The sequence below is a fragment of the Opisthocomus hoazin genome, chromosome Z, assembly GCF_030867145.1.
Source record: "Opisthocomus hoazin isolate bOpiHoa1 chromosome Z, bOpiHoa1.hap1, whole genome shotgun sequence".
Taxonomy (NCBI): domain Eukaryota; kingdom Metazoa; phylum Chordata; class Aves; order Opisthocomiformes; family Opisthocomidae; genus Opisthocomus; species Opisthocomus hoazin.
The window spans coordinates 60,320,746-60,346,636 of record NC_134454.1 but is presented as its reverse complement, the minus strand read 5'-3'; the positions used below and the strand labels follow the sequence as shown (position 1 = coordinate 60,346,636).

At 44.5% G+C, this 25,891-nt stretch overlaps 1 protein-coding gene across 2 annotated transcripts in view; it reads right to left on the bottom strand.

Annotated features, from left to right (window-relative positions):
• Window positions 1–7,109: 7,109 nt before the first annotated feature.
• The window catches only part of LOC104336621 (metalloprotease TIKI1), a 78,683-nt gene continuing 59,901 nt past the window's right edge, over window positions 7,110–25,891 (bottom strand). The window contains exons 4-6 of one of the 2 annotated variants that reach the window (XM_075410947.1): window positions 16,940–17,030; window positions 11,579–11,851; window positions 7,110–8,041 (exon numbers count right to left, since the gene is read on the bottom strand). In XM_075410947.1, the coding sequence (XP_075267062.1) occupies window positions 7,861–8,041; window positions 11,579–11,851; window positions 16,940–17,030 (545 nt within the window). In that variant the 3' untranslated portion in view covers window positions 7,110–7,860. The remainder of the gene's footprint in view (window positions 8,042–11,578; window positions 11,852–16,939; window positions 17,031–25,891) is intronic. The other variant, XM_075410948.1, reaches the window with a different exon arrangement.

Sequence of the window (25,891 nt, the reverse complement as noted above, 5' to 3'; positions counted from 1 at the left end):
GTTTAAACTCCCACACATCCACGCAATTCAGGCACCAAGCTTGAAAATGCTTGAGCAAGCTTGAAGAGGCTCTCCTGCTAGCCCATGACTCTTCAGCAAAATATGAATGGATCCTAGACCACATTTGGCCATTTCTGGTGGCAAAGACTTAGTATTTTCTTGTATTGTTGTGACTATGAAGAAACTTCACCAGAGTGACACTGCCCTAAGTCATCTTCTAGAGAACAAGCTCTTTTGCAAAGCACTATTTTCATGATTCCATTCTAATGCCATAGGCAGCACAAATTCACTGGTGAACAACATAAGCTATGGAGTAAGCACACAATATTGCAGAAAAGAAATAGTGCTGCATGGCATTTAAGAAAGTAAGATTTCAGCGTAAGTCTACTTGGGCAGAACAGCCTGTGTACATGCACGTCTCATAGGAGGCTGGATATGGGTTTTCTTCTCGATAACAGAAATGCCCAAGTTCTGAAGGGCTGGGGTGTTTGCACAGCAGCAAAGTGCTTGGAAACGTTAAAGCCCCAAGAGAGATGGCTGTTTTATGTGGCCTGCTAAGCACAGATGTGTAACTGCCATACTTACGTTGCACATCTTTTTACCTTTTGTGACAGGGTAGGAGCCTGATATTCAAGATTCTTGTCACTTGTAGCATTTCTGCTCCAATTCTTTTAACAGCCTTTGTCTGTTTGATCCACTTCAGTACGAGTTTATACCCTCGAAGCTATATTGACAAATAATTACCCAGTATGTTACTGAAGTCCAGCACAAAACTTCGTGTCGCTTCCACATGGAACTAAGGCCTGGCACCCGCCATCAGAAGGTCTCAGAAAACTGCCTTGCCCACTAGCAAACTCCGGGGCAGGCCAGCGAGTTCATTCTTACATTCCGCTACGTTCAAATCACATTCCTGGGATGTTTTCAAAAGCCACGTACCAGATGGACAGTCACAGTAACATAAGGTGTGACTGCATGCAGCAGCACATTTATTGCAGTGCAACTTGAGAAAACAGGGCTTATTTAAGAAGATATCGCTAATTTGAACATAATCAAAATATCTGATTTCTACCATTTCTCTAGCAGAGGCCACCTCCTTCCACTGAACTCTGCACAAATGTTTATAAGAACACAGTGAATGCTTACTAAATTAATAAGAGGGGCTTTAAAAAATTCAAAGCTTTGGTTTCTAGAAGGGCAAGGAAGGACATGAACACTGTAGGGGGTTTATGATCTGAAGTGTTCAGTGCAGCTTTGTTAAGAGCTTTATTTCTCTCTTAATCACCGGGTCAGAGCTGCTTTGTCTCTCTAAGTATGTCTATACCAACCACCTGGTGCGACTCCACAAAGGGAGCACCAGTTCTCAGCCCTCCAGGACTCTGGCTCCACCAGCAGATAATCAGACCAGCCTCAACCTGGCCCACTGTGCCACACTGAGAAGACATACAGTAGGCAAAACCATCTTGTACAGGGTTGATATTCCCAGTGTACACTGCGTCATATGCACTAACCCTGAACGGTAAGTACTGTGAGTACGCAAGGTCTGAGTCATTCAGAGGGCTGATCATCAAGGCTGTGTGCATCTTTTGAGATACTCTGCAACCACCTCATAACCTCAGAGAGGTCCCAGTAATGTTTACGTGTCGAATTCAATGACAATCAAATACACAGTACAGAAATGGCTGCAGGAAAGCGGCCTTCCAGTAGCTGATCACAGCTATCCCTGGCAGATACTGGTAATCAGCCTTTAATCTCTTAAGTCATGCTCACCCATTGCTTACGAAACGTTTATATATTCCATGCACTGTAAACAGAGAGGAACCATCTCCCCCCATTTTTCTCAGTGGGTGCTAGACCGCACCTGGAGGAGCTGGAGGCTTCAAATCCGCTTCAGTGAGAGTGAGCTGAAAACAGGTCTTACCCAATATTTTAACACCAGAACTACCTGACAGCAAAAAAGGCATTAGCTCCGCTCCTTGTTTTGTGGGGACCGCAGAGGCAGTTCCCACACTGGGTGTCTACGTATAGAAAGCAAGTCCCCTGACCTTCTGCTGGTACTGGATAAAATTGCACAAAGTGATTCGGAGCCAGGGTGGGGGGTGCAGAGAGGAGTAGGGAGAACCAAGATAACGCACAAATAGTAACATTTGTCAGGAAACAAAGGCACAACACTGCTTCTTGTCTTCAGCTGCATAAACTTTGAGTGACTTGGAGGGTGCTAAAATAAACAAAATAAGAGAGATAATGCACAAAAGACCTGGAGTCATTTGTCACAAGCATCAGAGAGCTGTGACAACAAAGTATTTGTCATCCTGGCTATTCAATTATTTATTTATCTACAGACAAATGGTATCAAGACACATACAAATGACATTTTAAAATATAAATACAAACTCTCCGTGGGTTTTGTCACCTGAAGGATTAAGTGACTTGAGATACAAGTTATATAATCAGAGGTAATTTAGCCACGGTCAAGCAGCCTGTTTGTGGGTGGAGGTTTTCTGAACTGTTTGATGCCCAGTTCCCTGGACACCAACAGGAAATAGCTGGTTGCTTGAGCGCCGGAAAACCTAGCTCTTGGATAAGGTATAACTGAACATTGCTGGCAATACCCATATGGAAAGACACACACCTCAGAGGGATTCAGAGGACCAAAGGCAGGAGCTTCCATTCTCTGCCTAGACCGTAAGTGTCTTCAGAGCAGTCTTCAGAGTAGAAGTGCTGGATGGCTGTTACTATCCTGAAGCACAGGAAACATCCAGCAACACTCTATGCTTCTAATTTTACTCTGTTTAACCCACTCAGTCTATCTGTGGCCTGCTTGCAGGCAGGAGTGTTAATACATTGTTATAGAGACTTGTTCAACCTTTACTGATGCATTGTCTTCTTGATAAGGACAAACCTGCATCATAACAAGACTGCGATCTTGAAAGGTAAATTAATTTCAGCATGAGACCTCACCTGAATAAACCTCATGTACGTTCACTGGCGGTTACAGGACAGCAGTCTGGATGAAGCAGAGTAGAAGGGTAGAAAATCATAATCAGCTTCACCATGGATATAACAAGATCATCTTTTATTAATTTTCATGGCTTAGATTTTATTTTTGGTGACAAAAAGTAAATGACATATTTTGTCCACATTTTCTAGACAACAAACCACTGCTAAAGCACATTCCTTGGATATCTAGGTAAGAGACTTCAGCCTGATTTCTACACACTGACTGTGTCACAGTGTTTCAAACAGCTCATCAAAAGGGGCCACAACAACCCACTGAACTGCACCAGTTTGTTATCCTACTTATGGAATAATTGCTGCTTCAACTCCAGTGGGAACAGACCAGCCACAGGACTACCCTGGTGTCTGAAGAGAGGACTCTGCTCTATCAGTGCCTGGCTCTTTTTTCCCCAGTTGAAGAGCACCATGTTTTCCCCTAAAGCCTTGTTGCAAAGGGTACAAAAGGAGCACAGAGAAAAAAAAGAAACAAAATTGCTTCATTTCTATTTATTTACCCACCTTCTGTCACTCCTGCACTCTTCCCCTCTAATGTGTTTCAGAAGCATAATTTTGCTATATGAATGGTTAAAAACAGAAAAGCCACCCTCTTTCTACAGTTTCAAAGTGAAAAGAAAGAAATGTGAATCACTGAGCAAGGCTTTTTTGCATTACTCTGTGTTCTTTTATGCTACTGCACCTTTAAAATAATAAAACTATACAAGGTCCTTAAGGTGTGTTAGAGGTTAGGGTGAGGTAACCCGCACAGCTTATGCATCCCCGCTCACATTGTTATAATTATTGCTTAGGAAGGATGTGTATGTTTTTAGACCCTATCTGAATAACAAGAATTTTTTTTTTCCTTCTGTAATTTTGTTTTTCACATCCTAATCTGAAAAGGTTTGAAAGTAAACCAGCACTGGATTTCCAGGTCACTAAGGGGCATTCAGAGTTCACAGAAGAGCTGTATCAGATAAGACCACATTGCTGTGTATGAAAGCACACTGAGTGAAGTGTGCAACACTTCAGAAGAAATCCCAGTTGCTAACCAAATATCATATCAGAAATTAAAGCTTCAATGTGTTAAAAATAGCTAGCAGCAGAAAAGCTGTGAAATTGCAGGAGGTAGCTGTTGGAAGGTCCATTAAGTTCAAAATAAATGATGTCTTAACGCCTGGTCCATTTCATCAGCAAGCAGAAATAAAGTGCTAGTGCTGACTCAGGAAACAGCAATTTATGAGCAAGCCCTTCTCCCAAGGAGGATGTTTGTCTCCCTTTTTTTCCCAGCCATACACATAAATGTGAAGTTTTATAATAATTAAAAAGCATATATGTTATAACACAGTAGTACATTAGCCAAGCTTAGTCAAACAACAAATATTCACAAGAATTCACAATACACTGCTGAACATCAGTGACGGTTTTAACCTATATTCTCCCATATTACAATTTAATCCAGGCAGTGTGTGGAATTACATGATCAAACCAGCACATTTTGAAGTGGGCAGGTTTTTAATTTCTGCTAATAACTTTGCAAATGTCAGCCTCCCAACAGAGAAAAAGAAATCTTGACCACAAGGAACCCAGGGCAAGAGGCCCCATCATCTCAAAACAGATCTGTTCACAGAGAACACGGGAGAGATGATTTATGAAAACAATTTAATCAAGGAGACGAACAGTGAAGTGAACAGGCTAATTAGTAAGTACAAAGGAAAAAGAGGAAATGGGAGACCGGGATGTTCAGATATTACAAGGAATGCTTTGTTCTTGCACTTAGAGGACATGGAGGTACCAAGCTCAGGAAACAACAGGAGGTTCCAGCTCCTGCACTGAAGAAAGAAGTACCTGCACCTTCACAGTGATTTCTGAGTCAAGTCTGCTACTCATCACAAGCCTGACGGAATCTCAGTTGCAAGGCAACAAAAGCTACCTCAGCTGCTTTGGGAGGGACAGATAGAAGGATGGTGAAGTTTTCCAGGCACATGATGGAAAAGCTTGCTTTCCTGATGCTCTATGGCCCAGAGAAGGACGCTACCTGAGCAGACCTTGGCCATTAGGATGGCTCCTCAGGCTGCTCCAATTCTGTCAAATTTTCTTGTTCTGGAACTAGGGAGAAACAACTAGACCCAAACCTAGCACTCCCCAGTGGTCACTGTAAACAGCTGAGCAGCATGTGCAGTTGGAGTAAGGCTCTGCTCTCCGTACCAGTCAGTTTCAAGACTTTGGTGTCCCATGGCCAGTCAGCAACGACTGGTGTGGAAGAAAAAGTGAGCGGTAGGAACCACTAGTTTAGTTCACAGGTATCACGCCAAGCCCACGAGACCCTCAAAAATTTCTTGAAATAATTTGATTACGTTGCAGCCAGACTCCCAGGATGCTGCCTCTCTAGGCACACAATCCATCAGTGTTTAAGGACACCTCTATTTCCCTGACACAGTCAGGCACTTGGAAACAGGCTACAAAATGAGCTACAGCACCAGAACTGTATTATCCATACTGCTACTTCAGGTGTCTGTTATCCCTGAGTGTTTTATAATTACTTTTCCCTCATGCCAACCTACAAAAAAAGTTGGTGGCTGTTCCAGTTGACTTAGCTGCCCTCACAGAGGTGAAGCTCAGGAGCAACCATGGAGGAGGGAACAAACGGAAAAGTCAGCCTGGGGCTATTTTACACAGCAGCCTTTGTCTTGTAATGGAGAAAAGAAATGGAAGATCTGCCTCAGCCCCTTCTCCCAGTGCTTTTGGAGCCTTTTGGACCTGTGCCACACCTCATCATGTACTTCTGAAGGACAGAAGGAAGAGAAGCAATACTAATGCATACGCTAGCAAGTGGCAGAACACTCTGATGTAATGTTTTTGATGCGCTCCTAAATACAAAAGTATGTGCTCAGTTTGTCAGGCCTGCAGTGCATCTTTGTAACTAAACCATCCCCAAGTGATCTGCTCCCCTTAGATCATATTCAGGCCAAGGAAAATGGCTCTGGACCCACCAGGTCTACCACAGTTTACACCAGTAAAGTTCAGTTACACAGTAAAGTTCACAGCTTCACTGAAAGATTGGCCAAAGAGAGACAGGGCAGAGCAGATAGAATCATAGAAAGTTTTGGGTCGGAAAGGACCCCTAGAGGTCATCTAGTCCAACCCCCCAGCAGCGAGCAGGGACACCACTAACTAGATCAGGTTGCTCAGAGCCCTGTCCAACCTGGTCTTGAATGTTTCCAGGGATGGGGCCTCCACTACCTCTCTGGGCAACCCGTTCCAGTGTTTCACCACCCTCATTGTAAAGAATTTCTTCCTTATATCCAGCCTAAACCTACCCTGTTTTAGTTTAAAACCATTACCCCTCGTCCTGTCACTGCTGTCTCTACTAAACAGATTGTCCCCATCTTTCCTATAGGTTCCCTTTAAGTACTGAAAGGCTGCAATCAGGTCTCCCCGCAGCCTTCTGTTCTCCAGGCTGAACAAGCCCAACTCTCTCAGCCTGTCCTCATAGGAGAGGTCCTCCAGCCCGCTGTGTAAAGCCACGGAAGCCAGAATGCATTTGGGTCTCTGAGGTGTTGTAGTATCCCCTGTAAGAAGGAATATACAATGAGATAGTGCCGTCTTCTACCCCAGCCCAGATATATTTCGTTCCCCACAGTGCTGCTGCAAACTGCAGTATTTAGCCTCTCCTGTCTCTATTTTCCTCAGGAAACTGAGGCTTTTTGTTCAGTTTCAGTCCTTCTGAAGGGGAACTGAAATTTGAGATCAAGACATGAAAAGCCTGTTAGGAAAGCTGTAACTGTTTGCTCCACCGCCTCCAATGTGCAGTAGAAGGATGAGAAAAAGAAGTACTTTTTACAGGCAATGAATAAAGTAGCCAAGCACGTGTACATGCATAGGAAGGCAAACCGCAGCATTTGTTCTCTGACTGCTGTGTTTCCAAGGTACCAGGCTCAGCACATTGGCTCCAAGCCCTCCCATGGACGAATCTTAAGAGACCTTCCCAGGCAATGAAATCCTCATTAAGAGGAGGGAGGGATAAGTTGCTCACAAAATGAGTTGGTGTGATCACAGGAGGATGTCCTGTACAAACACAGAAAATCACCATACATCACCACGTCCAAGCTTCCTACGTCCAGCAGTCAAAAGCATGCCCATTTTAAGTAGACAGCAAAGGGACTTAAAACAATTTGGAAAGTCTGAGAATTTCCATTGAAATTGCTAATTTTTCTTTGAAATGGCCAATTTTTTCTTAAATGTACATTAGTTTGTGCTTATGGGACTTGTCTGGCTATTTAAGGTTCAGGTGTACCCATTTTACAACAGCACCAAACAGATGGCAGAAACATTCTGTTCACAAGTCTTTACTGTTTTATTCTATTGTAGAAGGTGTTGTCATGAACCTTTATATGTAATCGGGAGCCCTAACAAGCAAAACTAAAAGCATTACCAGTAGGGACATGAAATACCAACCTCTCTTTCCCAGCTGTGCTCATACGACCGAAATATTCTGTTCTAATAAACAAATTAGTGGTGTGTAAATCTTCTTACAAGGCACTGAAGGTGAAAAAATGTCATTTAGTTCGGCTCATACAGCTAAATAACAGCTATGTTATAGCAACATTATAATCTCCCCAAAGCATTATGGGATAACAGGAAGTCATTCTTCTGCAATAGAAGGATAAATAACACTTCATTAAAATATCTTCTCCTGTATTTAGGCAGGTCAAACCAGTTAGTAGTGTTAATGATCCAGATTCAGGAAAAGGAGGCAGTTTCCAAACACCCCAAAGAACAGGTGTCCCATTCAGAGTCTTCTCTTTTTGTTTTTTTCACATAAGTTTCTTTTTTGCTTTTTAAGGTGAGCAGCTTGGGTCCCCCTGTGTTTCAATGCAGCCTTAACATATGCAAAGTCAAAGTCAGTAGCCACAGGAAGAGAGAATGGGGAAGCTGATGAGCGCTGCTGGTGTCTTTGTAAGCGTGACTAGACCGTCCATGGCCCCGGGGCTGGGGTTCAACCGTGATGTAGCCATTAATGATGCGGATCCGGGGAGGAGGGTCAGTAGCACTGCAAGGCAAGAGAAGAGCATCAGTCCAGACCCAGACCAGAACTGCCCGATGCCCACAGAGCAGGACGTGGTCAGCCTCTGCCCCACTGTCAGTCTTCTGGTCTCCTGAGAATGGTCTCTCATACTGGTTCCATGCTCACCAAAGTTGGAGAATGCTGCCTTGTCCCTTCCTCACAGGTGTGGGCAACTCCCAACGCCAGCCCACGTGGACTGCGAAGCCGTCTTGAGAGGCAACAGGGAAGAGACTGTGGAGGGTGGAGACAGCACCGCAACACCTGCCCTGTACCAAGGCCTAGCCAGCTAGCCTGCTCATTGCCCCCGTGCAGTCAGTCAGGTGGGCCAGAAAGATGATCATATTCCCAGCACCCTCCAGCCAGCCTTGTAGCAATGCAGGAAACACATAAGAACAATACAAGCTTTGTTGCAGAGGAGTGTCACTGCAGTGACACTTGCTGAACACAGCAGGAGTGAGGCACTTGCTTTCAGCTGAATCCATCTTCCCCAGCCACGCTTCTGTACGTGCATCTTGGCATGGACCAAACTTGTTCCTATATTGCATGTTCCCTTCCATGGGTCAGGAATTACAACGGGGCATGCTTTAAGGAGAGGAAAAGCCACTATCAGAAACGCAACTTGAAGTCACTAGGAAAAGATCACCACATCCCAGCGTATCTCCCAGTAGTAGTGAGGACTCTGAGATGGTGATGAGCAAGAAATGAATCAGAGCCTACGTGTTGCTGAACTCCCATTACGGAAACACGTGATGGAGGAGAGAAATGCATATGCTCCATGCTGCTAACAGCAACTGTCCTGAATTGGGGAGAGCGCCCACAGCACGGCAGGTCAAGAGTCAGATGCTATACAGGAGTTCTCCTCGGCATTGGATTGAAAGCCATGCCTGACCCACAGTTATAAGGCTGACATACACCCCAGGGCCTCACGGTGCTGTGTGGAACCAGAAGACAAATTCGGACAGAATTAAATGCAAGTCCACCTGCCAAATATGAAAGCAGAATCACTTCCCCTGCACCGGCTTCCAGCTGCTGTGCACCATTCTTGCCTTATTTTGGCCAGCTGCATTAAGCAAAAATGCTTTGAGAAACAGAAGACAGTTACAACCCTTTTTAAAAACACTTACCCTGCCATACCCAAAGGCCCCCACTGAAGGTTTGAACCGTAACTAGAGAGAAGCCAGCTGGCGGCACATCAAAGAAATAAGGCTGACAGCTGACGCATACAGGAGCACGAACAAAAGTAATTCTGCCAAGCCCACTACAAGACTGCATTAAATTACTTGAGCTGCGCTTTCCAGATTTCCAGGCTCACGGGAGGAAAGCTCTGAATGGGCCGTGCACAAAACACCCAACAGCTTTACCTGCACCTGGGCACCCCGGGGCGTGCCCACAGCATGGGCTGTCGGCCCAGCGAGATGTGCCCCACACGCCTGTGAGCCTGTGGGCTCCCGTGGGGACACGCCGTGGCAGTGCCACGAGGCGGGGCTGTCAGCTCAGCCCATGCCGGCCCAGGCACAGATGGGGGTGTCAGGGCAGGCAGGGCAGCCGTTCCCCCTGCTCTACAAAGGCTGAACCCGAGCACGGGTGGGTGCTGCGGGGAATGGCAGCCGCCTCTGACACTCGCGGCTTTCCCTCCGCAGTCAGGGTGCAGCAGTCTCCCAAGGCAGCAACGAGCATCGCTGGCCTTTCCCAGTACTGTCACGCACCATCCAGGTGTGCAAGGTCTCTGCTAATAGTGACTCACCCCTAAAAATAATTTGTCACCTAGCATCTGGGTAAACTTCTAGCACAAATGATGACTCAATTAGTAAGGGAAGAAAGGAAACACTACAGAAGAAGAAAAGGAAAGGAGGCGTTTGCTGCTCCCATATTTATGCAGTAGTTTCCTAAGCTGCCATCATTAGCTTTGCTTTCACCTCACTATCGCCTTGCAGCACTTGCAATCCAGTATGTTGCCCCAATGCACCTCCAATTTAGTCACAGTAGCACATCCTCCTGTCTTCCCTTTTCTTCTGCAGGCACTGATGCTGCAATTGCATGCGTACGTCACATCGGGGCACCCACTGACTTCCCCCAGCTTCACAGGAACAACTGCCTGTGAAAACCTGAACATATCAGCATGCAGGGTGCGGGAGCTCGAGGTCATGAAGACTCCAAATCATTCCTTAGTGTTTCAACTAAACAGACTGTCAACAGAAGCTCCAAAATCCCATTCACAAACAGCTGGTATCAACTACATTAATAGAAAGTAAATGATACACTAAAAGACAAAATCAAAAGTGATCGATATAAGGATTTGTTGTACTGGTGAGTCTTGGACTGTCTGTAGATCTGTGAGTGGGCATGCAAACCTCCTTGTGCATTTATCTTTCTCTCCAAACTACTCACACTTAGGCTGAAAGGTGGAGGAGACACAGGGCACAACACTACTCTACGAAAGAGGAATAGGAATCTGGTCTAAAACATCTGACAATGACTGAATGCTTGGAACAGAACAACAGCTGCTACATCCACCTGCAGCCAGCCTGAGAATGCATTACTCAAAGCAGTGGCACAGCTGGGACCCAGGGACATGGCAGGAGATGCACAGGAGAACCCTGATATACTCAGTAACTTGGGGAGCATGAAGAAATACTTTCAGAGAAAAAAAAAAAAATAATGTGGAGGCTTCATTTCAAGAACTGCAAGCCTTCCTCCATCGTCCTGACCTGTCTGGTTATTTACAGTACCACAAAAACACAATTCTTTCAACCTGAGTATGGCACAGATACAAACAGAGACACAAAGTACAAAAGAGAGCAGACTCAGGTGTGTGTCTTATCTGACATGAGGGAACATTAAGGTACACATTCAGCCACAGGCCGATAGCTAGTTAGGGAGAAGTGGGCTTTTTTGCCAGGCTGCTGTAGTTCTTGTAGGTGAGTAAGCTATTCTCGATGAAAAAAGGATGAACCTTTGCCCCACAACACACTTCATTTTTGTATTAACTCGATCATCCGTTAGGTTGTCATCCCCCTTTCCAGGTCTCCAGTAATGCCATAGGGCTCACACGCTTTTTAGGACTGGAAGAATACAGAGACTGGAAATACTGCATAAATATTGTCCAGACGCAAACAGCACATATGCCAGATATGACAGTTTCCACCTATGCAGCAGTTCTTGGACAAAGGGCCAAGGCTTTGATCTGTACCATCTACCACTGGACCCAGCTGTCTGTGATAAAGCGGACTACCACATGCTCACAATCCTTCAAGCCCAAATGCAAAATGGTGTAGACAAGGCTTCCACTTGTATTATGCCTAATTTTCCACAAACCTAACCACGCGAAAGAAACTATTTTGTCACTAAAAGCACAAGCAGCCTTGATTAAATGTTTCAGCAAGAATGACAGTGAGGGAGAAGGTCAGATTCTGCCCTCAGCATGTATCTAGGCCCTGAAGAAGTCTGGCTACTGGATTGATCAGTCCAAGTTAAAGTCCAGTTTACATGACAAACCCTCTTCCCTCCCCAGCCATTAGCTACCTTTCTTCAAGGCGAACCCAGAGGTCATTAAACTGCCGCAGTCTTTGCTGCTTCTGCTGCTTCTTCTTCTTCTTTTTGTACTTCCTGTCTGCCTTCTCCAGCACATCGATGCTGTCAGGCAGCAGCAGGTGAGGCAGGAGCTCTTCCTCTTCTTCCTCCTCCTCCTCCTCCTTCCGGGGGTGCAACGGCAGTGGGAGCTCCTGGGATGCAACATAGGGGCTGTGCGTCGGGGATGACGATGAAAAGGCTAACAAGGTTTTGGGAGGTTTTCTGCTGGAAGAAAGAGTAAACACAGATATTATCTGAAAGGGCTTTGAGGCAGAATCCTGGTACAGATACCATCAAGGCACATATAAAACAGGTGTTTCTCCCTGACATATTGGCTGGATACTTATTTCTCTGCCTTATATTCCTGACCCCTCTTCTTCCTTATGTTCACATTCTGATCAAAATAGTTTTCTTCAATGAAAAAGCTTTGGAAAAGATGTAACCTGGAACTGAGGAAAGAATGCAGTCTGGCTCAGGGTGGAATAGCTCTTGGGAATAACTCTTGGGAATAACCTTGTGTATCTAGAAAGAGACAAAAAAGGCATCATCCTCAAAGTCAGAGGAGGTCAAACCACACACCTATAGCCTGATGCACTGCAGAACACAGACCAGATTATTCCTTTCAGCAATTCCTGCCCAGAGCCAACTAACTTGGGGGGCAGGGGAAAGGGACAGGGACAGGACAACTATGGCACACTAGCTGAAGGATCCAGTCCTAGATCAACAACTCTCATTGGTGGAGAATGTAAGTAATGAGCTAGTACACAGACTGTGGCCATGGCTGCAGAAATGCATCTTTCAAATGATCTTCTTTGAAAGGAATGGCTCAATACAACATTAAGCAATCCTTTGGGCCATCTAGTCTGCAGCAACTGGAAGCAGACTAGCTGTGACAGTGCCACGTTCACTGTCATCTCATTTTCACGAAGCCAAATGATACACAGCAGTGAATGCATAGCCGTTATAAAACATCAGGTGAGGGGACATGTTCTGACACGTACAAGACCAGAGCTCAGCTCACTGTTGTGACACTGACTTCTAGCATAAGCATTTACTGTCTCCATGCTGATCTGCAAAAGGTGGTAACGCTGTCCTGCCACGGGGATAAACACACCAAGAAGGACGAAAGGGTGGTTTTAAAGGGTTGTATCAGACAAGTATGGAGGTCCACACAGAGGGGAGGAGGCCAAGCAATCACTCTCCCACAGCGCAGAAGTGAGTGTTGCATACATTTCTAGCAAAAAATGAGGGAGTAGGACTGAAGCCTTCAGCTTTCTGGCTGCACAGATCCTGTATTAGGGTGGCAGCATTACCTGGAATTTCAAAGCAGCTCCAGCAAGTGAGATACTGCAATGAAACCATATGCATGTACAAACTTTCTCCCAAATCTTGGAAGCCCAAAGAGCCGCTCAGTCAAGCCCCCAGAAAAAGCTCTAAGGGCTATGCTTACCCAGCTTCGTGCGAAGGTGATATATTAAATAAACGAACAATCAGCTCCATGCTGATTACTCAAGCTCGGTTTCATTATATTTAGAGTAAGCAATATCTCCTCATCTATAGTCCAAGACAGGCAGTCTGCAGCAGGAGTCCTATCCCCTCATGGCTTTGCTGGCCCACACTTCTCCTCATTGGTTAGAGCAAAGCGATTCTTCCCTTTTGCTTGTTCACAAGCATCTTGGACAAACTCACAAACTCAATCTACTCTGTGGATACACAGCACACAATACACGTATCTGACTGATCTTTATGGCTGCTTCATAAAGAGAAGAGAGGCAGCAGTGACTGGAGACTGGCTTGGGCTGAAATTCAGAAGGGTAACAGAAGAGCACAGACCACTGTGCAGAAACCTGGCTTCAAAGAGTGAAACCTTCCCAGAACTACAGTGTGCTTCTTTTCTGCCTTGCAATGGCATTGAAAGGAGAAGGTGCAGAGGGAGACATGTTTCAGCATGGCTGCAGTTTCCAAGCTAGCCCATCACAGTGGGCACATCTCTTTGGTGGAGAACAAAGAGGGTCCATTCTGCAGAAGGAGACATGAAGTTGTGGACTAGAACATGAGGGAGAGAGTAGACGGAAAATGAAGAGAACTTAATCTTATTTCCTGCAAGGAAAATCACAGACTGATCATGTTGTGAACTTTACGTGGAAAAGACTGGCACAGAAAGGGTCTTGGGCCATCGATCTCTTTCAAAATCCTTGTGATTGTCACCCTCACTTTATCACCTCCGAAGTGTCATGACCCTTCGGCTCACCTCCAGAACATCTTCACATCACCCACTCTTTAACACCGCCTTACACAGTGACCTCCCCTCAGTCGTCTCCAGTGACCTGATTTGGTATCTATAAAGGTTGTCAGGTTATGGTTCCCTTTTCCCCAATTTCTCTTTGCTGTGTCTGTTCCTTAATTGTGAAAGTCACAGAATGGACACCAGCCCTCTTCTGTAGATTCGAGTGCCTTGATGCCTGCAGCCTCCCCTACCAAACGCACAACCATACCATGCTGGAGCTCAGCATTGCTACAGGCACAGCCAGGATGACCTTCATCCTGCACAGCCAAACATTTATTCTGATACCTGCAGCCTCAAAGCACTAAAACCAACAGACACTTATATACATAACCTCATTTGAAACACTTCCTGCAGGTAATTCTTCCATGGACAGACTGGAAACATGAGAAAAAGCAACAGGTGCAAAAGCACATCCTTCTTCCCCAAGGCCAGTTCCCTCTCCCAGCACAGTAGCTGAGGGAGGAGTCAGGAAGCACCTTAATTACAGCTGTGATTATGTGATGAGTATTTTGCAACATATATATATGCACTCTAAAATCAAGAACAACAGTTAAAGCCCGAAGTAAGACAGTAGGAGCTTGACTGAACTTCTGGCACTATTTATAATCTGTCCTTTGTGCTGCTGCGTGGTTGGAGCACCTCTTTTGCCTTCCCTGCTTTGGCAGCATCATGAAGAAGGAGCCCTCCTGCCTCCATGCTCTGCTATGGGCATTCCCCCCTTTTCCCCCGCAGATGGGCAGGACACCTCAGGCAGCCCTGTATGCAGGTGAAATTGTACAACTGCACCCAGCAGCTTGCCTGTTACAGGAAAACATGTATAATGATCCCCTGTCTTTCTGTGTTGCTACCTCAGAAGGGACTTTCTGTTTAGCCAGAGCAGCAGTCTGTGCTGCTACTGCACAATGTCATGTGCAGGAAAAGGAGAAAATTGCAGACTTCCTCATTCTCTTGGTTTAGGACTGCTCAACTAATATCCCCTACTGTATCTGACAGTAGAACAGCCATTTGAATGCTCTGTCTCAGTTCAACCACTTTCTTGTTTTTTTCCTCTCCCAATTTTGTCCTGTGTGAAATAGTTCACAGGTACTGACTGGACTGTGTGCAGCAATACTGCCTAGGAGAGTAGCTGGATATGTTTCCACATTTTCGTGGGCTGGACTGGGTCTATTGGCACAGATTACCCTCGTATTTCCTCCTAAAACAAGCCCAGGACAGCAATCAAGTGAAACCCTCCATCCAGCCTCCATGACTCTGACATACTCTTGCCACAGGTCTTTCCTTCCAAACTCCCATTTTTCTTGAAACTTAGTTCTTAGTTTCTTAGTCAGAGAACTAAGTGCCCACGTACCCTGAGTATCATCAATACCTACCTCCCTGATGGGTGAAGATCTAGCCCTCCTTTCTACAGTTGTCTGCCCTTGATTTGCTTACAGTTACACCTTTACAGAGCAGTATCAGATTTTGTTTATTGTCAAGTACATATTAAGCTCTCTTTTCTTAAGCCTAAAGAAGCTGCTATGGCTGTTTTTAGGAATATCTAAGCTAAGAATGTTCTGCAGGGAAAAAAGAAAAAAACAACCCACCAACACAATAATGTCAGTGTAAGGCAGGATTTTCATTATTCCCATATCCCCATAAACACTGATACACTGGATTGTCTAGCATGACTGAAGTGTTACAACATCATTAAATCTTGTGCTTAAGCACAGGGGGCTTCTCCATGTCAGAATATCCGCCTACGGGTGGCAACAGGCTTAGGAGATCCCTTCATGTACTTGTGGCAATGAGTCTTGGTTCAGTTTGTTTCTGCGCAAGTACACTTAATAATGTATATCCATGTCAAGAATCATAGCAAAACATGACCTGTCAGTGTCTGAATCTCATGGTCCAAAAAAGGCAGCAAAATTGGTGCAAAGAGAAAGGTGAAGCAACCAGAGTATGAGAAAAACTTCTGTCATTATTTTGCACCACATCTGTGGAGCCCCTGGCACAGATCAAGACTCTGCCCTGTGCCCCCTGCACGAAAGGTGACCGTCCTGCCTGAGACCCCCAAATTAGAAATGTGGGAGAAGAGGAGCAGACATGTAAGCAGTAAGGGACAGCAGGCCTGGCACAGAGGATAAAAGAGAAACAGTACCATAATTGGGATCAAACCTTGTTTCCACTGTGTCTTTTAGTAGAGAATACAAAGAAGAGTAGGGATATCTGAGAGACACAAGAGCACATGTTTGGCAAGAGTCTGGAGCAGGGGGAGACAAGGATTGCAGAGCCTAAGCTGGTGGCAAGAAGTCCAGGAAGAGGTGAGCCAAGAGTACATGTAATTCTCAGGAGAGTGCGGAGGAGGAGATTATTTGGCATTCTGTAGTTACTGTAACCATGAAGATGGATACAGGCACCCAGTGAGAAATAAAAAGAGGCAGTATGGGTATATGCCAAAGGACAGCTGCAAGATGAACCAGAACAGCAAGTACCTTGTCTTAAAAATGCAGAAGAGAGCAAAGGACATGAGAGCCAGTCATGGGGACAGCCTGCAAAGAGGCTGGGTGGATTCCGGGCAGTCAGATTCCAGGCTGAGAGAGAGTAATCAGACAGAATCAAAAATAGCGGTGTAAGACAAAGAGAGTGTTAAAAGGCAGGGCAGTCAAACACTTAAAAGGGAAGAAGCATGAGCTTGGAAGCCTGTGTAGTATGAGACAGCATCTGATGAACCAAGCATGCATACTCTGTGGCTGTTAGTTTAAGAGATAAAACTTACAGGAGGTTAAATATTTTTATTTTATTAAAAAAACCCAAAACAAAAACCAGACAACCAAAAAATTCCCCAAACAAAATACCATAAAACCAAACCCAAACTAAATAAAATCCTGTTTCCAAACTGGCTTATGGAAGAGAAAAGCAAACTGCTGTGGAGGAGAGAGGGAGCCCAATCCACTGTTAGGTGTAGTTCCAGCTGCCACTACCTCTTCATCTTTGTTTACAAACCCACCCTCCCAATGGCTGCTCAGCTAGATAAAAGCATGCGTTACTTGTTGATGGCTTGTCCAGCTGGAGTGTGTTCTACCTCGTACCCTTCTCTCCTCAAAACATCAATCACTGTGTTGTTGCCCATGAAGTGACCTGCAGTTAAGAGAAAAATGACATCAGAACTCAATGAGCACAGGGAAAGAGAGAGAAGAACAACAAAGTCCTTCCTCATCACAGGAGGCATGCCACACTCTGGGCAGGCAGTGCTTTATCACCCTCCACCAGCATGCACCAGAAACACAGGATCTCTAATGAATGGTTACTGAACTTTCCCATGGTCACTTCAATTGCCACATTCTGCCTTTCCAAAATGCAGACGTGATTGAAATGTCTCTGGTGCCACAGGTTGTAGCATTATCAGACCACTGTGGATTTCTTGGGACAACAAGAGATGAAGTTGAGAGACACCTGTTCATGAGCAGCACTGTGTCTACAACTGGTGGTGGTACAAACCAGGTCAAAATCTGTCTGCAGTGTGCACATCATTTTAACATCCTCTGGCATCATAAAGGCACTGAGATGTTGGTCAACGTCATTAGCAATTTTTAAAAGATTTAAGAATCATCCAACTGCAGAGAACAGAAAATAGCTCTGAAAGCCAATGACTTAGATCAAACCCTTTCACTTCTCCCATGTAAGCCGCCATGGACAGAAACTCCATGTTGGCAAAAGGTTTGAAAGGACTTAGCTAGCTCTGCCCTAATTCTGTGATTTATGTCTCCACTCTATATTCAGATAGATGTGGTGGCTGGTCAGCCCATAATTTGGCATCATAGTGAAAAAAATGACTACCCAAAGGGTGCAGAAGTTATCCCTGAAAGACTGTATGCTCTGCATGCTGACTTACTTCCACCATCACTCTAACACCTCATCAGACAACCATGCTGAGAAGCAGATGGACAACAGAGGCCTTCCAGAGTCCCTCATAGATCTAGCTTTCTTGAAAACATTTGTTCACTTAACAGCCTACATTCACTAAAATTAGGCTTGAGCAAATGACCTAGAGTGCTCCTTTGCTTCTGAAGATGTAAGCAGTGTTAAAACTGATAATTTACTTCAGAAAAGCTGTTTTCTGCTAATATTCTTCATAAATACATGGGAATAAAACCACCAGAATGATTCTAGTAGCCAGGAAAAGCAAGTAGGTAGAAAGGGAAGTCCAACAGTGACAAGACTGACAAGTGACTAAACCCAAGGGATTTACGATTTTTCACTCCAAAATGTATTCAAAGAAATGGAGCACAGAATTCCAGCTTCTTATGCCACAACAGCAAAGGGCTCATGAACTACCAGCTTAAGGCATGGCAGCTGGGTGGCATCACTTGAGCACAGACTTTTATCAAGATGAAGTTTCCCTGAGGGTCTAAGAACACAAACAGATCTAGCTCAAACGAAACTTTTTAAGCAAGCACTGCAATGCACACCCATTGGGTATCACATTTTCTCAACTAGTAGCTCGATTTTCCCCCAGCTCCTCAGCCTAACTTTTGCCTTCAGAAAGATTAAAACTCGACCATTATGTGGACCTAAACTAATACTGTTGGTATCTGTTGCTTGCCAAGGGTTCAGCCCCAGGTGCAGTTAGCTGAGAATTTTATCTTGCCAGCAAAAAGACAAGAAGCAGCAGGGAACAGGAATGACTCTAAGTAAACACTGTAACTGAGTAAAATTAGCCACTGGAAGGCCAGCATTATGTGTGTAAGGTGCCAGACCTAGTTGCTATCTCTCACCTTTAACACAGAGGAAAGGTATGTGCAAAGGGAAGGGGAGAGGGCGATTCGCTCCTCCTCTCCTGCCTCCAGACAGCAGAGGAAGGGGCGTTTCCAAAGGGTGATCTGCTCTTTGTAAGCGAGAGTGAGGTAGGACAACATAGACTTCTAGAGTAGCACCTCTCCATTGACAAGGATAGCAGTAGTGTATATAGCAAGTTCAGACTAGGTATCCATCTCATGTGGGCAATGTTGGATAAGCCGAGTCCCACCCTCAGCAGTGAAAAGCAGTGCCAAGACTCTGAACTCATATTTTCCCAATCCAAGTCCTTCAGGAAAGGGACCAAGCATAAAGATACGCCATCTATAGGGCATAGTGTTAAAATGATTTTCCTTGTGCCAGTTTAAGAGCTTGGTCTCACACATTTCAAGAGTGAGCTGCGGAACAGTTACATCACACCATCAGAGGCACTACTACCCCCCCACTCCCCCCAATCAATCCTCAGTTACCCTTGCTCAGAGCAGTGATTTAGACTGGTATGTAAGAAATTACTGTAGCACATGGATGACTCCCATTTCAATCAGTCAACCTGCTCAAGTGATTTCCTGAAGCTGGTCCTTAATCTTCTTTTAATTTGATGGAGTGATAATAATATCTTTTGTACCACAGCCACATGGACAGGCCTTCACAGGGAGTCTTTGCTTATTGTGGCAGATGCAATGAGTTATGTCTGCATATGAAAGAAAAACGGTGTGCTAATATTGTGCAAAACAGAACAGACCAAATAAACAGATACCTGTAAAACACGTATACAAATACAAACAGGTATGTGATATTAGATTGCTCACAACAGGAGATCAATCAGGAGCTGCTCAGGCTAGGCAGGTAAAAGGATTAGGAGATGTCAGTGTTTGCTATCCAAAAGGTGGGCCACACATGCTCCGTGAGACAGAGCTGGTCTGAGGCCCAGAGGACATACAGGCTCAACCTGAGCTAGGTGCAATGCGAGAAAAAGACAGAAGGGTGAGGGTTTGAAGTACCTCTCTAGAGTCAGCACTTTTGCCTCTTTTCTGGGAACTGTCACAGAGAGAGCTCGGTGGTGTGCGAGAGACCTGATCACCAAAGGCAACTGTAAGAAACATGAGAGACTCACTCCTCAAAGTTTAAGATCAAGCAGCTATGCTGCAAGGGAGACTTATCCCAAAGTCACATGACAGGGAGTAGGCCTCTTTCACCTGTTTTCTATTTTAGCCTAACACACTTGAATGCCCCCCAACAGAAGAGGCCCAGGCCCTGTCCCATCAGAAGGCCTGCTCTTTTCTTTCTGTACACAGCTCTGCATTATCCTCACACCACTAGGTGAAGAGATGCCTCTAAGAGGTCAGTTTACTCTGGCAGGGGGTGGGGAGCCACGAATCTCTGTTCTTCTGTATTCAAGCTCAAAGAGAAACTAAGAAGCTGTTGTGTGCACCAGCTCAGCCATGCACTCTACTGGAGAGTAAATAAGACCCCAGCCTTTAATCTGCACTGAAAGGAGATGGCATGCAGGGACGGCAATATGCTCAAACAACAATGCTGTTTGACTAACGTGCACTTGCAGACCAGTCCACATACTCAGACATGCACTGAGCACTCCCGACCTTCCTCAGTAGCAATACCCAATCTTGCACAACACAGGCTACTACTATTGCAATGAAAGCCATGTCTCCTGCTTGCAGCTTTTACTGCCAGTGCATGCAGAGGTGTTTTCATCTAGGTAACCATGCTAGGACTGCAGGTTTCAGTAGAGGCTCCTGAACCCCAACTTGAGCCATCATGAGGCTGGAAATTTTCTGCACCTAGTGAAATGAACAAGGAAATACTGCACAAGAGAAGTCCTGTTTCCGTTCCTAAATTTTTATTTTTTATAGAAAGCAAGACTGAAGAAAACTATGTTCCTCTCTAAATTTCAACAGAATCCATGATTCCAAGCTGATATACAAATTTCCCTGACCACCTCAGAGTCATGTAAAAGGAAACCCCCAAGCCCATATAATTCCTCATGTCTGCTGTGCTTTCCTTGGTAGAAAGACAGCATTTCCCATCTGCCCCAGAAAGATGCCAACACGAGCAAAGGAGAATTCCTTCTAGACTGGAGAGCAGAGACGTGCATGGCCCAGGTTAGACCCACAGGTATATGCAGTGAAGAGAGGAAAGTTCAGCACGTGGCAGATCCAGCCAATAACCTAGAGATTGCTGAGTACTGTCTTAAATCATTTCATTGGATGGAAGCCAAACTGCAAAACAGACATCCTACTCCTCCTACAGGTCCACTTCAGTGTTCATCAGCCCACGAGGTAGACAAAGTGATTGTTATTGACATCAGGTACCTGACAAAGCTAAAATGAGTTCTGGGAAGATACAGCTCTTTTGGACACAAGGACTAAGAATGGAGACCATAGAAAGTACTTCTGTCGTACACCCACCCACAGTGTCCCCACAGGCAAAAACCCTTACAGAGAAATTGTCTTCATCCCAGTCCATGGTCTGCTATTCCCTGAAAGGAGCTGAGATTAGAAAAACAGAAGCACACCTGTGCAAAGAAAAGGATGCTCCTCCCTATCCCCAACTCTCTACTTAGTTTAACCTTTTGTCACAAGGACAGCTCATGCTCTGTGAGTGACAGGCAAAGTAAATTTTTCACACATACCACAAAATGACCTTGCCCTGTTCCCATACAGTACTCACTGAGCAGAGAAAGAAAACCCTAACCATGTCTTACTGGCAGAGCTTGGCAAGCCGTATTGGAGGCATTCATACCAAAGCAAACACAGATAGAGCCCTCAGCTTTGTGCAACAAAGTTACTAAGAAACTTTGCAAAAGGTCCCCTGCAAAACTGCAGCGGACTTCCTATATAGGCCAACACCACCAGCAACAGCAAACATTCCCAGCTGAACACCCTTGAAGAAACCTATACTTGGTCGTCAGAAATTCCGGGGCAAATTTCATCACTTTGCCTTACACATACACATGGTTATATTTTTTAAGTACATGTTAGGACGCAGAACATGGAGTCATTTTAACCCGGTTAGTAAAATTATGGAGGAAAAAAACCTTGACAAAATATTTAATATGATCCAAAGAAAAAGAAAGTGGGTGATGTGATCAACAAAGTTACGGATTAGTTTCCTTCAGATGCATGCTTCTTGAACACACTCTTCAAGAGGAAGACACTGCTTTCAAGCACGAGCACCGTGCACCCAGGTGAGGTGAGTTCACACTTCACTTCTCCCAGAATCAGTGGGAGGAAGTCCTGTGCAGTTCCATCAGATAATTCAAACAACATATGGAAAACAGGGGTCACTGATAAAGTAGTTGGGATTCCCAACTCGCCATCTAAGTCAAAACAATTTCTCAAACAGAAAATATGTAACACTAAATCTAATAAAATCTTCTTGCTTCTAGTGGTATTTCCAAGTTTGGAAAAGCTCAGGTACCAGCACACAAACCAAAGGACCAAGAGCATGGCTCTCTCACAAATTTAATGCTACCAGTAGAAGGAAATGACAAAAATTGAAGAGGATGGGGGCAGCCCTAGAGGTACTGTAATTCATCTTAAAGATTCCCCAAATTCATACACAGTGCAGCAGTATAAGGATGTTGCATTACAATACTTCTGCATGCATTTAGGTCAAATCGCCTGCAAGCAGCCCTCCCACACCCTCCAATCTTTTAGGACTGCAGACTTCCAAACATAATCCTTCCTGTGACTACCTGTGAGATGAAATATTACTCCAGAAACATTGACCTTGCAGTTTTACTCCACTGAGGCCAGGGCAAGTGTTGGTCTTCAAAAAATATGATCTCCTTCAAATGCCTTTTTTAGTATAAAATCTTAGTGGATCATACTTCATGACTCTCAAACCAAAGGGGAAAATCTGGTGGGCAGGACTATGGAACAGTGCCATCCTCTATGCCCAAGAAAATATTTTCACTAGACATGGAGAGACTTAATTGAGTGCCTCAAACCCACATTCACTCAGGAGGACACAAAAAATAACCTTCCATTTCTTTAAAAGTGATGTGCTTTGCTAATTAACTCACCTATATGGAATTACTAGGATTCATTTTCCACATTTGTTTCTAACAGAATAATGTAAACATGAAATCCTTCTCAAAATAGTTGATGGTGAAGGCCTTGCATAACATGATAAAAACTGTCTACTACCACAGAAAGGAACCATATGAAGTTACAATTTACATGAGCCAAAATGAAGGCATTTTTCTTGTAAAAGACAGCAACACACTCTTTTCTACCAGGTTCTGTCAAAAACTAATTCTCTTAAATGGTCCTGGGGATTCCCATTTTTACCTTCGGGCAAAGTCAAACCTCCTGATAACTACACAAACTGAAGCTATAAAAAGGTTTTACACTGATTATAAGGCCAAACTTACAGTTAAAAGTTAACATAAGGAAAAAGTTTACAACCCCGTATCACTTACTTCATAAAAACTGAGTTGAAAGAAATAACTTCTGTTCAGGCAGCCTTAGCCACTGGGACTCCATCTGCACTGGCATTTACTGAGAGTTTTCCACTGTTGAAGCCCTTGGGTCATTAGGCAAGGAGACTCTCACATAGGTGACTATGCTAGCATCTGGCGTTCTGTTACCAGTAAGGGAACAAAATACCAGTGCTACATCTGAGCTGCAGTACTCACAGCCACCTCTGCCACTGGACCTGCTCCCATTCCACACCACTGCTTCCTGTCCAGAAAAAATGGTATTAAGGACTAGAAATCCCACTAGCTTAAAACATACATTACAAGATGAAAGTTTTCCTACTGTAGCTACCCAGTAAAGGTAGCAATACATAAACCCCAGCACTGATAAGAAGCTGATGGTCACCAGACTGCCAGTACCTGAGCAGAAACAGCATACAGTTGTTTGACGTGGCCAATTTTGACAGTTGCACTAATACATCGGAAGAGGTCTCTGCCTCTAACACAGAAATGCAAAGCTTTCCTCATTTCACGTGTCAGAGATGTCAGAAGGAGTGCCCTTCATGTGAACCCTGGGGCCTTGGATGTGGGTCCTGCCGCCACACAACATTATCTGTTCCCTTCAGGGGTTGTTGTTCTAGTAAACCCTGTCATTAGCATTCTGCAGACTAAAAGAGGCTACTAATGAACACAGTGGCAAAGCTGCTGGGTTGTATCTGGCATTCTCAGATTACAGAGGTACAGGCACACCTTCAGGGACTCAGACCTTCCTCTCACCCAGAGAGGCTAAAATGATGCTGCATTCCAGAAACAGAAGAAGCAAGCAGGCAATCAGCAAGCCCTTGGTGCCCAGGGAGAAGTGAGGTGGCCCCACAAGACTCAATCTGTTTTATCATTATGTTATCTTCATGACCACCCCCCCCATTTCCATTTTTGTCCTCTTTCAGGATCTGTGAAGATTCATTTTCTCATGGAGTTTTCATCAATTTCCTCATTACACACTTCAAATCCTTTTTATAAGGCATAGATAAAGTTGCATTTCCTACACACACCCACATTTCCAGTCCCAAATGTGACAATGGCAAGTTCAAAGTTTCCATGCTGGGTTTTGCATTCGCACTGAAGTTCAAGGGCAAATTGATATCCCATTTACCTGGGCAACTTTCATATTCCCATGGCAGGATTTTGTCTGGTTTTGTTTTACAAGTTTAAACACTACACAAGATGAACAGAGACATCCTGGGCTTAGCACCATTGATTATTTTTGACGAACACCGGTGACGGGTCCTTTCTCCAACCTTTTCTTTTCCAGAGACAATAAATCCTGTTCCTCTTGCATAATTTCCCATCCTAAAACGCCAAATGGAACAGCAAATTTCAAGAAATAACAGCAAACAGCTCTACATGGCAACACCACCTAACACACTATTCAGGACAGAGATTCAGCACAAGTTGTTCCCCCTGGAGATGTGGGGTTTTGGTTTTTTTTTTTTTTCTTTGTGATGTAAGGGACAAGGCAAAAGGCATCAGACATGCCAGTGGATCCAATGCAACTGGTACCTAAGGCTGACATATAAGTGATCAGTCCTCCACATCCCAAGGACTACCTCAAAACTTAGACAAGTTGGACAAAGCCAGTAGTGGATTATGGCAGATTCTGGGGTAACCAGAGGTAGTAGCACGTTCTCTCTTTCACTTGTCCAGGTTACACACCCATCTTCAGCTCAGACAGGGTCAATTACACTTCTAAATGATGTCCAAATCCTTCTGCGTGTTGTTGGATCACACGTCAACCACCCAAGAGTTAAATTCAGCAAGTATCAGTTGCCTCAGCTGCTGGGAGGAAGACAACTGAGACCAGGAGCTCTTAGCTGAATTCCTAATTCAGATATGAACCAATGTTCATCAGTCTGCTCAGAACAGTTCTTTCTGGGAGGTCTTACGCGGGGCAGAGGAATGAAGACTGGGAAAAAAAACCCAATCAGTCCCTGGAGATTTGAATCCATACCATCTGAGTAATGCTAAATAAACACATTCATTATTTCATTTAGTAATTAGAAGAAATGGTAAATGAAGAAATTTTCACCATCATCCTTCTTCTCTTAGTGTTAGTGGTGACTTGCCAACATCCACTATATTTTAAAGCCTCAGAATGCGCTTTTTTCAGGAGCAGCAAAGGAAAAAGAGCTCGGAGAGAAAAAGGAATTTGCCAGTTTTTATTTAAATTTACTAGATTAAGAGGACCAACTTCTGAAGTTGTCACATCAGCCAGCATCTCTCGGTGAAGTCAGTCACAGGGATATAAGGCATCTTAGATCCCTCTGTACTTCTTGTTCATGAGCTGGCATGAACAAGTTTCTCAGCTGTTCAAGGAAGCAGGAGAGACTGGAGGGAAATTAAACTTGGCTCCTAGAAACTCTGGCTTCATCTGAGGCCTTGCATACCATAATAAAGTCAGGATCTCATGCTGCTAAGTATGGTTCCTCCTGCATTAAAAAAAATCCCACCCTCTTTTTTTTTTCTCTCTTATTCTTTAGCCCCTTCAACACAAAGCATAAGTAAGCTAAAGCAAACAAGCCGTGCTCATCCTAGAATAAAAGTGACCATGCAGAAGGAAAGTCCATCTAGAGTTGAATATGGTGAGAAAGATCAAGTGAAACAAGGAATGCTTCTACTGATACCTCAGAAGTAAAATGTAGACTAGACAAATGTCATCCCCATGCTGAAGGGGGCAGGAGACCTGATGACCAAGAATATCAAAAAG